The sequence below is a fragment of the Pelophylax lessonae genome, assembly GCF_965119305.1.
Source record: "Pelophylax lessonae genome assembly, chromosome: 12".
NCBI classification, from domain to species: Eukaryota; Metazoa; Chordata; class Amphibia; order Anura; family Ranidae; genus Pelophylax; species Pelophylax lessonae.
In genome coordinates, this window is record NC_138779.1 from 18,136,218 (window position 1) to 18,150,601 (window position 14,384).

The 14,384-nt window shown below is 42.7% G+C and overlaps 1 protein-coding gene across 1 annotated transcript; it reads right to left on the minus strand.

The window, feature by feature from the left end:
- Positions 1–1,700: 1,700 nt before the first annotated feature.
- LOC309567695 (large ribosomal subunit protein uL23-like) lies at positions 1,701–2,895 on the minus strand (the record flags this gene model as incomplete). Its single annotated transcript, XM_082273133.1, has 3 exons — positions 1,701–1,860; positions 2,528–2,705; positions 2,799–2,895. 3 exons carry the CDS (start codon positions 2,893–2,895, stop codon positions 1,701–1,703), a joined length of 435 nt encoding a protein of 144 aa, XP_082129259.1.
- Between the last annotated feature and the right edge of the window lie 11,489 nt (positions 2,896–14,384).

Sequence of the window (14,384 nt, forward strand, 5' to 3'; positions counted from 1 at the left end):
GAGGTCAGGACTCTGTGCAGGTCAGTCAAGTTCCTCCACCCCAAACTCACTCATCCATGTCTTTATTGACCTTGCTTTGGGCACTGGTCCAAATCATTTGGGGGAGGGGGGATTATGGTGTGGGGTTGTTTTTCAGGGGTTGGGATTGGCCCCTTAGTTCCAGTGAAGGGAACTCTTAAGGCGTCAGCATACCAAGACATTTTGGACAATTTCATGCTCCCAACTTTGTGGGAATAGTTTGGGGATGGCCCCTTTCTGTTCCAACATGACTGCGCACCAGTGCACAAAGCAAGGTCCATAAAGACATGGATGAGCGATTTATGGGGGGAGGAACTTGACTGGCCTGCACTTTACCCCAATAGAACACCCTTGGGATGAATTTTTAGCGGAGACTGCGAGCCAGGCCTTCTCGTCCCAACATCAGTGCCTGACCTCACAAATGCTTTTCTAGAAGAATGGTCAAACATTCCCATAGACACTCCTAAACCTTGTGGACAGCCTTCCCAGAAGAGTTGAAGCTGTTAAAGCTGCAAAGGGTGGGCCAACTCAATATTGAACCCTACGGACTAAGACTGGGATGCCATTAAAGTTCATGTGAGTGTAAAGGCAGGCGTCCCAATACTTTTGGTAATATAGTGAATATGTGAATTAGGGACCTTAGATTGTAACCATCTTGAGAGCATAGATTTCAATGTACAATATGTAAAGCAATGGGAAAATCATCGGCCATCAATTGATCGGTTCAGTAGCCTAATGAAATCTCTAGTCCAAATTGGAAAAAAAACAAGACCATTTTATTGCAAGCTATCAGATTTAATTTTCCTGCCTGGTTTGATGGGGATCATTTTTATCCCCTCTCATTGCAGTTGAACACCCCCACCATTTCAAGTCTTTGATTTCTTTGCAATTTCCTCCAAAAATGGTCAATTCTATCAAAGTGCCATGCGAATAACCAACTGGAAACATTGTTGTCAGGTTCCTGATGGAAAGCTGAATGGAGGAGAAATTGCCTAAATGTTGTCATGCATATAGCCAATAGTAAGGTACTAAGAGATGAAAGTATGTAAAGTTAAAGGCATATGGCAATGTAGAGCCAATCTTGACCCCTCTTCATCTTATTGCACAGCCCTTTATCTTTGAGCATGTGCAACTGCCAAAAGGGGAACAGTATGTAAAGCAGATCCAACCTGCTTCCATATAAGAAGGAAACCTTCAAGTCGCACCAGAGAAACTGTTCTCCAAAGGACTTCCGGTGTCTAGAAACTCTGACCCAAGTAAGTAGAATTTTTATGTCTGCAAATCCTAACACAACCTTCTTTGTTCTTTAACCCTTTGTTTATAATATAAGTAATCAGCTCGGAGAATTCTCATACCAAGAAGTTTGTATCACACTGAGATAATTTATTCTGGACTGTGATGACCATCATACCCACTTCTTGGCCTCTGGGGTCATTTGATCCTGGCCTGGAGTCATCTATTTTGTGTTGTCAGTCACTTTTCAGGAATTACTTCTATTCCCGATTGATATTTGAACAGCCCGATGACTTGTAACCTAGAGAAGTATTGATTGGCTGGATTTAATCTACCAACTTGCAGTGCTAAAAATATAGTAGACCTATTTTTTTTTCTTTTTTATGGATTTATTTCTCTACAGAACATGTGCCAGCAGGTTTAGATGATGCCAATCTTTTTCGCAACATCTAGAGCGTTATAATTGAGAACAAAATGAGTGTATGCCTTCTTTTCACTGTCTGGCCTAATGAGTTTGCTTTGGCCATATCATTATTATATAGCTTCTTCACAGCTTGTTTAATACGGTGCTTGTTTGATTTGACTTCAACAATGAAAACCAGAGTGTTATTGTTACATAGTAGGTGAGGTTGAATAAAGACAATAGTCCATCCAGTTCAACCTGTGTAGGTGTGTGTGGCTGTAATCATCTCACATAGCCCTGAATGTTCTGATCCTTGAGATGTACGTCTAAGAGACTTTTGAAAGCCACCATACTTCCCACAGAAACCACCTGTTGTGGTAGAGAATTCCACAATCTTGTAGCAGTAAAGAACCCCCCACGTTGCCTGAGGTTAAAACGCTTCTCCTCTAATCGCATTGTATGCCCTCGAGTCCTCATGCAATCCCTCCAACTGAATAGCTTTTTTTCTAAGCTGAGATCCCCATTGAGATATTTATAAATTGCTATCATGTCCCCCCTCAGGCGTCTCTTCTCCAGGGAGAATAAATCAAGCGATTGCAGATGCTCTTCATAATTAAGGTCCTCCAATCCCCTAATCAGTTTAGTTGCCCTTCTCTGGACTCTCTCCAGCTCCAACACATCCCTCCTGAGGACTGGCGACCAGAACTGGACAGAATACTCCAGATGCGATCGGACCAGAGTTTTATAAAGTGGAAGGATTATAGTTTTATCTCTGGAATACATCCCTTTCTTTATGCATGCTAATATTCTGCTGGCTTTGGCAGCTGCCGCTTGACATTGCATGCTATTGCCTAATCTATCATCAACCAAGACTCCATCTCCATCTTCTTCATAGCGGACTTCATGGTCAGAGGGAGCTTAATGATTGCATAATGGTCAAGCTCGTTCCTTGTGAGGGCATTTTTTCTTGGGTATTTGGGTTGCCTCCTCAGCTTTAGGCTCTTTTCACACTGTTTGCGGGGCGGCTTGCAGCAGGGGGTCCGGTGCGTCCCTGTTCACCGCTTCAGGTCTGAATTCGGTCCAAATTTTTGGCTTAAGGTTTTGAGTCTTCGTAATGTAGAAGAGGTTTAGATCTTCTTGTGACTTTGAACTCCTTTTAGCGCAGCCTTTTTGGCCTTTAGAGCCTTAGACTTTACTTTAGTCTTAGCAGGCACAGCTTCCTTCTTTGCCTTTGGTGCCATCTTGGGGAAAAGCAGACCTAGTTTTGTAATTGTTTAACTGCTACCAGACCGGGTCTTGCCAGTCCTTGGTTTTTGATTCTCCTTTTTGCTTTCTTATCTGTTAATATACTCTGGGCATCTAGGGCCTGCTCATATCACTGTGCTGCGTGGTAATGCACGTAACGTACGCTGGTGCCCCTGCTTTTTTCTAAAACTGGCCATAGACTGATTGAAATTCATCTGGTTCAGCAGGAACCAGCCAAAATTTGACTCGTCTATGGACAGGCTGGTTGTGCTGAAGTCAATCAATCGACTTCAGTACAACCAGCGTGTTTTTGTTTCGTTTTTTTTTTGTTTTTTCCCGTCACTGCCGACGCCAATATCGTATATCTGCGTGGTAATGCACGTTACGTACGCTGGTGCCTCTGTTTTTTTCTAAAACTGGCCATAGACTGATTGAAATGCATCTGGTTCAGCAGGAACCAGCCAAAATTTGACTCGTCTATGGGCAGGCTTGTTGTGCTGAAGTCGATCAAGGACGGTCAACGGAAGTCCTTCAGACTTGAGGAGGGACTATGGCCAGTGGTTGTAGAAAATGCCCCAGTGTCAGTGAGAGTAAACTGAGAGTAAACCATGCCTCAGGCTTTGTGTTGGTGGGAGTAAAACATAGCATAGTGCTTGTGCTCAGTAGGAGGAGGAGAATTGGTGCCCCATCATTGGTGCCAGTCGTAAGAATAGTGCCCCATCATTGGTGCCAGTCGTAAGAATAGTGCCCCATCATTGGTGCCAGTCGTAAGAATAGTGCCCCATCATTGGTGCCAGTCGTAAGAATAGTGCCCCATCATTGGTGCCAGTTGTAAGAATAGTGCCCCATCATTGGTGCCAGTCGTAAGAATAGTGCCCCATCATTGGTGCCAGTCGTAAGAATAGTGCCCCATCATTGGTGCCAGTCGTAAGAATAGTGCCCCATCATTGGTGCCAGTCGGAAGAATAGTGCCTCATTGTTGGTGTCATCAGAATGGTGCCCCATTGTTGTAAGTGCAAGGAATAGTGCCCCATCTTTGGTGTCAGTGGGCAGAAAAGTGCCTCATTGTTGGTATTCGTAAGAGGAATAGTGCCCCACCATTTTCTGTCCGTGAGAAGAATATTACCCTATCATCATTGTTGGCAGTGAGAGGAATAGTACCCCATCATTGTAGTCAGTAGGAGGAATAGTGCCCCATATTTGGTGTCAGGGGAACGGCCAGATAAAGGCAAGCAAAGGGCCGCATTTTGGAGAATACTGTTCTAGGGCATCCTCTGCGTTTCATTAAGGCAGGTGAAACATTTGGAACCACTTCGTGGCTGCCTTATTAGAATTAAAGTAAACACCAATCAGCCATAACATAAGGATCACTGACCGGTAAAGTAAATCACATTGATTATCTCATTACAATGGCATCTGAAAGTGGGTGAGATACATCAGGCAGCAAATACACATTGTCCATGAAGTTGATGTGTTGAAAGCAGATAATTGGGCATTGTAGTTTGCTGTGTATAGGGTTGTACAGCTGCAGACCAGTCAAGGTGCCCATGCTGACCCATATGCACAGTTGTGAAGACCTGCACCGTTATCCCAGTTTTGTTGTAGTATTGTAGAAAAAAAAATGCACCTCTGCTGTATACATATAGTTAAAGTATATATAAAGTTTATTCCTGACCCAGAAATTAATTTTGGATATGGAATTCCAAGTGGGACTTCTTATGGCATATTGGGTTAAAAGTGTGTGTTCCTTTAAGCCAGTTGGATTTGTATGATCGACATGATAAATGTCTATGTTTAAAGAAAAGATTATAAGATGCTAGTTTAACATTCGTCTTTCTTGCTGACCCCACTCTGTAGCCTTAGGTGCAGTCACTGCAAGTCAGACTTGTGTGATAAATGAGTATGGGGTCAGGAAGAGATTTCTAAGATGGATGAGGAACGTGTTGGGGGATCAATAAACATCATATAGAACACCAATGTGAAGTATTGCTGCACAATTGAGGGAAAACGAGCTGCATATCTCATATAGTGCTGTTCAGGACTGAATGCTGGTTTTCTCTGGTAACAGTAAAGATGAATTATTAATGGCGAAGCAATCATGGGAGTTCCAGTGAATGGCAGAGATCTGAGCGGTCTATAATCCTCTGGACATGCCAGATACACTTTGAGTCCGTGGCAGTAAAGTGATTGCTGGCTACTTCTTGTTTGCTTATTATAGCACTTTTGGGTTCGGTTTGAATATTTAGCAAAAGACTAGTTGCCATTGACATTTTTTCCATTGACATTTTTAAGTTTAAAGCAAAACCCATGGTGACACAAGATGGGAAAGCCAGGTGTGAGTGTTATCACTTGAGGGCCAGGGTAGTGTCTGTAGCCCTGTGTATGCTCAGGTTAGAAAGTGATAGATTGATCCTCTGTGGGTGTCTGCCAAGGGAGTGAGAAGAATGCAGTAATTATGTGCTGATTACTATGGGCATAGATAGACCATGGCACCTTACCCTGAGCCACCGATGTAATAGAAGCACTTCACTGCCGACTACCAATGTATAGTGTGACAGGAAGTCAGGTAAATCTGTGGGTGTTGTCACAGACGGGAGATACATTTCTGCCTTGTTTAGACAATTCACCAATTACTATCAGGTGTCGGCTGCGGAGGTAGCCAGTTTAAGGTTTAAGGACGTTGGAAAGCTTCAGCTATTCAGAACGAGGCAATTAAGGCCTCTATACGTCATCCAGAGGATGACTGCTGATTGCTGCATCCTGAGGCTTTGTGCGTTAAGGAGAGCAGTGAGCTGAGAAAGACTTCTGAAGGTGAGGTGGTTTTGATTTTTTCTGTTTGAAAAGAAAACAAATAGACTATTGGTTTTCTGCTGTATGACCAGCAGTGTCTGCCCAGCAGTAGGTTGGGACAGACACCATAGGTAGGTTCCTGTGTTGTGAAGGTAGACGCCCCAAGTGGCCAGGGTTTACTTTATGTTTGTTTGATTTATGCTGTTTGGATGCTTGCACTTGTTTCCAGCAAATTGGAAGAATAAACCATAGACCATTGTTTCAGTATCTCCTCCATTTTGGGTTTACTTTAACTGCCCGCGGCACTCCACCATGTGTAAGGGGTTGGCTTGGTTGCGGGTGTGGGTGACCCCTTGGGTGGGTTCGTTACACAGAGAGACAGCCGAGGAGTGGTTGAAAACAACGATCTATGGTTTATTCTTCCAAGTTATAGAGGCCTTAATTGCCTCATTCTGAATAGCTGAAGCTTTCCAACGTCCTTAAACCTTTCTGGCTACCTCTGCAGCCGACACCTGATAGTAATTGGTGAATTGTCTAAACAAGGCAGAAATGTATCTCCCATCTGTGACAACACCCACAGATTTAACTGACTTCCTTTCACAATAGGAGGAACTTTATCACTGGCCATCGACCTAGGGGGACACCACCACTGACCACCAATGTAAGGAGGACACATCCCCACTGACATAAGTGGAGCTACATCATCAGAGACCACCAAACTAAGGGGGGCACGTCATCACTGATGTAAATGAAGCTACGTCACCATCGACCACCAACGCAAGGGGGGCGCATCCCCACTGAACCAGTCTGCTCAGTGCATACCCAGACACACTCTTGATAGCAAAAAAAATTGACAATAAGAGCACCACCCAGTCGTCTTAATTCAGTCATTGATTGCTGATAGCATTGAGATAACCAGAAGATACAAAATCCAGTATGTAGGCAGGTGATGCTCTTCTGCAGTGGCACTTTTGTTGGAAGTCAAGAGAAACTAGGAGGTTTATCTATGGTTTCCTGGGTCACTGAGGAAACTACCCTTTTGGATGCGGCTGCTGCCCCATGTGACCCTGGCTCCCAGGTTTGACTCGCATTTTGTGAGCTGGTAGAGTAGGGGCAGGTACCCTGCCTGTTACGGACAGTACTAGCAGGGAAAGGTTCCTGACGAGGAGGGAAAGCGTGGGTTCGCAACTCCTTGGGCACTAGGCGGCCAGGCTACACTCTGATGCTCTTATTTTCGGCTGATGCCCACTCTCTTCACATTAATGGAAACTCTGAGTGCACTCAATCAGGCAGGTTTCACACTAGGTTTAACTGTTGCTGTGCTATTTCAATGTAATTTCTTTGTTGCACCTGCTGTGAATTATTGCCGCTGCGCCCCACCCACACTTGGTAGTGGTCAGCAGGATATGGTGCCCGAAAAAGAGGGATGTTCGCGGCTGTGCAGACATCACTTGATAAGACCACACATTGAGGGATCAATGCATAAACGGTATGATGGCAGACCTGATTCGAGGAGCCATGCAGGAGAAAGGTCAGGCGCAACCTACGACTTCCTGCCGCAATGTGGTGGTGGATGCAACACCAGCAGTCACCTAGAAGTTTGAGCCTGCGTATCTCAAGGAGGAGGCCCTAGCACCTTCAGCCCATTGGCCTTGCAAACAGTGCTGACAGAGCTCGCTCCAAATCTGGTCGCCTCTAAAATGGACCCCCCCAACCCCTTAGGGGCAAGAACTTGTTGCGCAAGGACCCTGAAGAAGACCTAAATTGTTAGCGGTGTGACCGCTATGGACATATATCCAAAAACTGTGGGCAGTTTGTATTCAGGAACCCATCCAGGCCATCGTTAAACTGTCTGTCCCCCCGGGGCGGAAGGACAACTCCCGGGACCGATAACTCAGAGTCCCAACAAGTGTCAAGGCATAGTTGCTCCGAGCCCAGTGGTGTCTGCCCATGATCTCATGTTTAATTGACCGTCAGAGATCACTGTTAGGGAATATGATTTCTACAGTATGTGCAAAGGTTTGGAGCCTGGGAACAGCTGGACTCCTGTTGGCTGTCGCTCCTTCTGGCCAATAATCTGCCTATTCTAGTCAAAGGCATCAATTTGGGTGAAGATTCCAACCAAGGACCAGGTGTTGGAGCGGGTCGGAGTAGTTAAGACCTGCAGCCCAGGTAATCCCGTAGTGCTGGCCATAAACATTTTGAGGGACTTGAACTTACCCCTCCTCCTAGCCAAATATGAGCATTCAAGCTGGTGGGCCCGTGGCTGCAGCCTGCGGACAGTATGGCTTAGAGTACTTTGGGCCTTTGAGGCACAAGGCAGAGCTACTAAGAGGCAACTGGAACAAGTGGCGGTGATCCGCATCCCCCAAAGCAAAAGTTAATCTTGACACCCCTACAAGAGGGGGTCTGGTCCCTGCCAGTAGGGGGGCCCACAGGAAACTACAAGGAGCCACCGTTAAGGTAGAACCCTGTGACACAAGGGCAATGGTTGGTGGGCTGTACCCTAGCTAAGGTTCACATCGGAAGAGTGCTGGTGCAGCTTGTCAACCTAGGAACAACACCAATCTCACTGCCCAGGCATGTCGCATTGGCTAACATATATGATGTACTTAATTTCTGCATCTTGGAGACCCAACCAGGGGTTGAGGTGGTGTGTGCTCCCTTGCAGGCAGCCATGGGTTCTTGGGACAAAACCCAGTACAAGTCCCTTTTTAGAGCAGCTGGACATTACCTTTTAAGACTTTTCCTTGCCTAAACAGAGACTGCTCCATAAGCTACTGGAAAAGCACTTATTGGTGTTCACCACCAGTACATACCATCACATACCCCCTAGTGTTGTTGTCCTTGACCTAGAGGTCAAGGAGGTACTTCGCAATATGTTATATGGGCCACTCCCATGGTACTGGTGTGCAAGAAAGACGGCGGTCTACTGTTCTGTTTGGATTATCAGAAACCTAATGCATGCACCCACAAGGACACTTGCCCCCCTTCATCATATTGAGGAATTCCTAATGGCGCATGGACAAGCCGAGTTCTTTTCTACTCTGGACCTGGGCAGTAGCTTATGGGACCAAGGCCGTGAGAAGACTGTCTTTATTACACCCCTGGAACTATTCAAGTCCAATTGCATGCCCTTCGGCACTTGCAAGCCCCCAGCACCTTCCAGAACCTAATGGAGAGATGTATTGGGGATTTTAATTTTGAGACTGCTCATTTAACTCGATGATTAACCTCTTCTCCAAGACATTCAAGGAACACGTGAAAGATGGTGAAAATAGAACCCCAAACCTCAGAGGAAGAAAGCTGGAGCCCAAGTGGGGAGCGCACCCCGTATTAGGTGGTGGGATAGCCTTTCCCACCTACCCACGGTCTATGACTTGGTCCTGCATTGGAACATGTTGAGACCTTGTGTGTTAGGGGGTGAATGCCCCAGGAGATCTACCAATGACTGGGAGGCATTTAACACTGCGGATCTTCCGCCTGGTGCATGAAGCTCCTACTGACTGGAGGGTGCATCCACCCCATTCCATACCACAGACTGTACTGTCTTGTCTGAGAATTTGACTGTGGGTGAAGAGAAAGTAGAAGACACATCTGGTCTCTTGCCACCTGAGGCCCCAGAATCACTACCTTTACCAAATGACCCAAACGAAAATCGAGAGAACCGACGCCCATTGTGATTTAACTGTGGGTAACTCCCTGTCAGATATTCTGACTATATGTTGTTTGAAACTGTTTGTTTTGCCTTAACTATACTCGAATTGTATTTTTATTGCCAGTAATGTTGTTTTTCATGGTGTTGCGATGCCGAAGACCGCATCTGTTAAAGAGGAAGGGAGTGTAGGCAGGTGCAGTCTACTTTCCCCACTGCAGGTAGCGCTCTTCCACAGCGGCACTATTGTTGGAGAGGGAGTCAAGACAAACGAGGTTCCTCTATGGCTTCCTGGGTCACTGGGGAAACCATCCTATTGGATTCTGCCACCCCATGTGACTCATGCAGCCATCTTGGATCAGGCGGAGCCTATTTAGGGCCCTGGCTCCCAGGTTTGGCGAGTTGGTAGAGTAGGGGTGGTTACCCTGCCTGTTAGGGACAGTACTAGCAGTAGGGGAAAGGTTACTGATGAGGAGGGAAAGTGTAGGGTTGAAACTCCTTGCTCACTAGACAGCATAACTGGGACTCTTTTTGTCAATTTCTCTTGTTTTTCACAGTTGAGGCCATTCCCCTTTTTTTTTTTCTTGGGGGGGAGAACCTGCCGAAGTTATCAAGCCCAACCAATACGACTTATTGTGTCGCTATTGTATACGCTATATTGTTTTTTTTTCTTTATTTTCTGATCCCCCCCCCCCCCACATAAGTGGAGTTACCCTTTAAGGTAGGTTTGTTCAATGGGATCTATATATAAAACATTTGTTGGATGAATGTTACAAGGCTGTACAAATGTCCCCCCTATTTTCTCTAATACTATGACTTCCTATAATCAGCAGTATCTAGTGGCCTGGATACAGATTTTTATTTTCTGATTTGAGGTATTTCATAAAATGATACATATAATATAGAGTTTTGTCCACTAGGTGGAGCTGTTGATCATAGGAAGTCATAGTATTAGAAAATAGGGGGGAAAATGTGTGCCTGGGCAGGATGCTCTGTTCTTACAGGGATCCTGTTACTTTGCCTAGACTTGTCCTTGAGAGAAATATAGCATTGCTGAGCTTGGCTTCTATAAAATGCTAGATGCCTGGCTGTATTCCTGGTCCTCCTGCTTCAATACTTTTCAGTCGCTGAGCCAGGAAAAAAAAAATGATGGACGTGTGACTTTAGACAGACTTTCCTGATCTGCATTCTTGAAGCCGGTGGGTTAGGCATACCAGCCAGGCAACTAGCATTTTGAAGAGGAGGGCAGCACTGGAGAGCCTGTCCATTTACTCCTACAAGTGCCTTACTTTTGAACCATCCTGCCTACTTTCTCAGTGCGCTGCCCTATAATTTCCTATGTGAACACTGACAATAGAGCTCTTATTTGCTTCCTTTAAGTCTGTTCTATATCCCATTGAAAGTGTTTTGTGATATCTGTTTGAGAAGTGTAAAAAGATCCCTGTTGATCCTGCCAGAAATCCTGTCTGCTATTAACTTCCTGTGCTGGCTGTTATCAGTCCGCACAGATAGCAGGAGGGGCTTAATAAAAAAAAAAAAGTAATCCCTCTACCACTGGGAAAGAGGTGTAATGTAGCCCCTATCTATCCTAGGGTGACAAGGCTGCTCCCCCATTGATACAGTACAGTGAGTGAGCGTTTTCACCCTAGGACAGGAAGTGTATTAGTGGCAGGATCAGCAGGTGAAATAAAAAAAAAAATAATTAAAAAAAGAAAACAAATGCACCACCACAGCTAAGGACTGGTAAGCAGCAATTTGCCCAGTGAAAGTGCATATACAATCGTTTTGTGCAAATAGGGGTAAGAAAAACGAACGTTATTAGGCTGTTTGCTCTTCTGGTTGATTGTTTTCAATCGATTTAAAACAGAAAATGCCACATTTGGTCACTAGATGGCGCCAAGTATAATTTACTTTGCTTTGATGTTTAGCATCATCTAGTGGCCAGATGCAGTGATTGTTTTCAATTGATTTTAAAACAGGAAATACAGTACTTAATCACTAGATGGCGCCAAGTATAATCTCGGTTTCCTATGATGTTTAGCATCATCTAGTGGCCAGGTGCAGTGATTGTTTTCAATTGATTTAAAACAAGAAATACCACATTTGGTCAATAGATGGCGCCAAGTATAATCTCTTTCATATAATGATTAGCATCATCTAGTGGCCAGATGCAGTGATTGTTTTCAATCGATTTAAAACAAGAAATACCACATTTGGTCACTAGATGGCGCCAAGTATAATCTCATGATGTTTAGCATCATCTAGTGGCCAGATGCAGTGATTGTTTTCAGTTGATTTAAAACAGGAAATACTGCATTTGATCACTAGATGGCGCCAATAATAATCTCGGTTTCCTATGATGTTTAGCATCATCTAGTGGCCAGATGCAGTAATGAAAGTGTATGTACAATCTTTCTCAGCCTAATAACATTTGATTTATTTATTTATTTTTCGGTCCCCATTTGCAGAGAACAAGTGTACATGCACTTTCATTGGGGAGATTACTACTGCATCTGGCCACTAGATGGCGCTAAGCATCATACAAAATGCTGATTATACTTAGCATCATCTAGTGGCCAAATGTGGTGTTTGCTGTTGTAAATCCTTTAAAAACAATCGACCAACACAGCAAGTTGCAAATGGCGGCAAAAAAAATAAATGTTTTTAGGGCATTTGCCGTGCTGGTTGGTTGTTTTAAACTGATTTATAACAGCAAACACCACATTTGGCCAATAGATCATTCAAATTTTAATCAGCATGTCCTATGATGCTTAGTGACATCTAGTGGCCAGATGTTGTATTTCCCATTGTAATCAGTGCCAAACTTTTAGCCAGCACAGGAAATACCCTAATAACACCCCCCCCCCCCTCCTTAAAGAACAAATGTGCACAAAATTTTCACTGGGCAAACTGTTATTTATTAATACACTGCCAAGACTCAAGCAAACATTACCATCTGTCTTTTATGTTGAGAAATATTTGCTTTAATTTATTTCCTCTACAGTTTTTGTTTTTGAGGGGTTTTTTTTAGCTATAAAAAAAAAATGGCAGTAATGAGGGGGCCTGATAGTTTAAGCAGACATTGTGTGTGTGTGTTTTTTTTTTTTGGGTTCTTTTTTTTTTTTTTTTTAAATGGTAGTTAATGATGAGAGAGGGGGGCTAATATTTAGTCAGACCTTTAATTTTTTTTTTTTTTTTGCTAAAAAAAAAGCCAGATATTTTAGCTAAAAAAAAATCGGAAAATAATGATGAGAGAGAGGCCTAATATTTAGTTAGACCTTGAATTTTTTTTTTAGCTAAAAAAAATGTCAGATAGTGATGAGAGAGGGGGGCCTGATATTTAGCCAGACCTTGAATTTATTATTTCTTTTTTTGCAAAAAAAAAATAAAAAATGGCAGTTGATGAGAGAGGGGGCCTGATATTTAGTCAGACCTTGAATTTATTTTTTTGCAAAAAAAAATAAAAAATGGCAGTCGATGAGAGGGGGGGCCTGATATTTTGTCAGTCCTTGAATTTTTTTTGTGAAAAAAGGCAGTTAATGATGAGAGAGGGGGAGCTAATATTTAGTCAAACCTTGAATTTATTTATTTTATTTTTTTTTTCAAAAACAATGGCAGTTGATGAGAGAGAGGGCCTAGTATTTAGTCAGACTTTTGAATTGATTTATTTTTTTAGCTAACAAAATCTCAATTAATGAGAGAGGGGGCCTGATATTTAGTCAGACTTTGAATGTATTTTTTTTGTTTGCAAAAATAAAATGGCAGTTAATGATGAGAGAGGGGGCCTAATATTTAGTCAGACTTTGAATTTATTTTTTTTATTTTTTTTAAAAGGCTGTTAATGACAGAGGGGGCATGATATTTAGTCAGATTCTTTATTTGCTAAACAAAAAAAATCTCTTGACGAGAGAGGGGCCTAAAATTGTAAGCAAACCTTCCATTTTTTGTTTAAAAAAAAAAAAAAATGCCGGATATTTTAAACATACCTTTTTTAGGTTCTTTTTTTTAGCTAAAAAAATGGCAGTTAATGATGAGAGAAGAAGGCCTAATATTTAGTCAGACCTTGAATTTATTTATTTATTTTTTTAAAAAGGCAGTTAATGATGAGAGAGGGGGCCTGAAATTTAGTCAGACCTTGAATTTTTTTTTTTTTTTTTTGTGGAAAAAAAGGCAGTTAACAATGAGAGATGGGGTCTAATATTTAGTCAGACCTTGAATTTATTTATTTTTATGTGAAAAAAGGCAGTTACTGATGAGAGGGGGGGGGGGCTAATATTTAGTCAGACTTTGAATTTATTATTATTTATTTTTTTATAAGGCTGTTAATGATGACGGAGGGGGCTGATATTTAGTCAGACTTTATTTGCTAAAAAAAAAAAAAAAAAAGCTGTTGAAGAGAGAGGGGCCTGAAATTGTAAGCAACCCTTGCCCTTTTTTTTTTTTTTTTGTAGCCATAAAAATGGGCATTAATGATGAAGAAGGGGGCCTGATATTTTCAGCAGACCTTGCATTTTATTGCATGGTCAATTCTATTCATGGAACTCATGAAAGCACTCACACAGGCTTCATACAATGACTCAAGTTCAATACAATCGTTTCTGTTTTTATTAAATAGCTATTACTTTTAAAGAAAAGAAAAAAAAATTTTTTTAACAAATATCCGCAAAACATAAAATACTTCTTCATCTCGGAATGAAAAATAATCTACTTCTTTGGCAAGTCCGGCTTCACATTCTCAGGCGTTCTCGGCTACCCTGTAGGAGGCGTTCTTCTATATACAGGGGGTAGGGGAGAGTTGTAAAAATAAGCAGAGATTATGGGATGTATTTATTTAAAAAGGAAAAAAAATCTCAGAGTTTTTCATCCTGTGAAACTTCATACAGAAGAGTGAATTCAGGGAAATACCACAAAACGGTCAGTAGATGGAGCTGGTAATCATAGGAAAACCTTTTTACTATGATCATCAGCTCCGTCTAGTGGCCATAATGCACTATTTCTCCTGATACACTTTATTCTGTATGTAGAATAACACTTTAATAA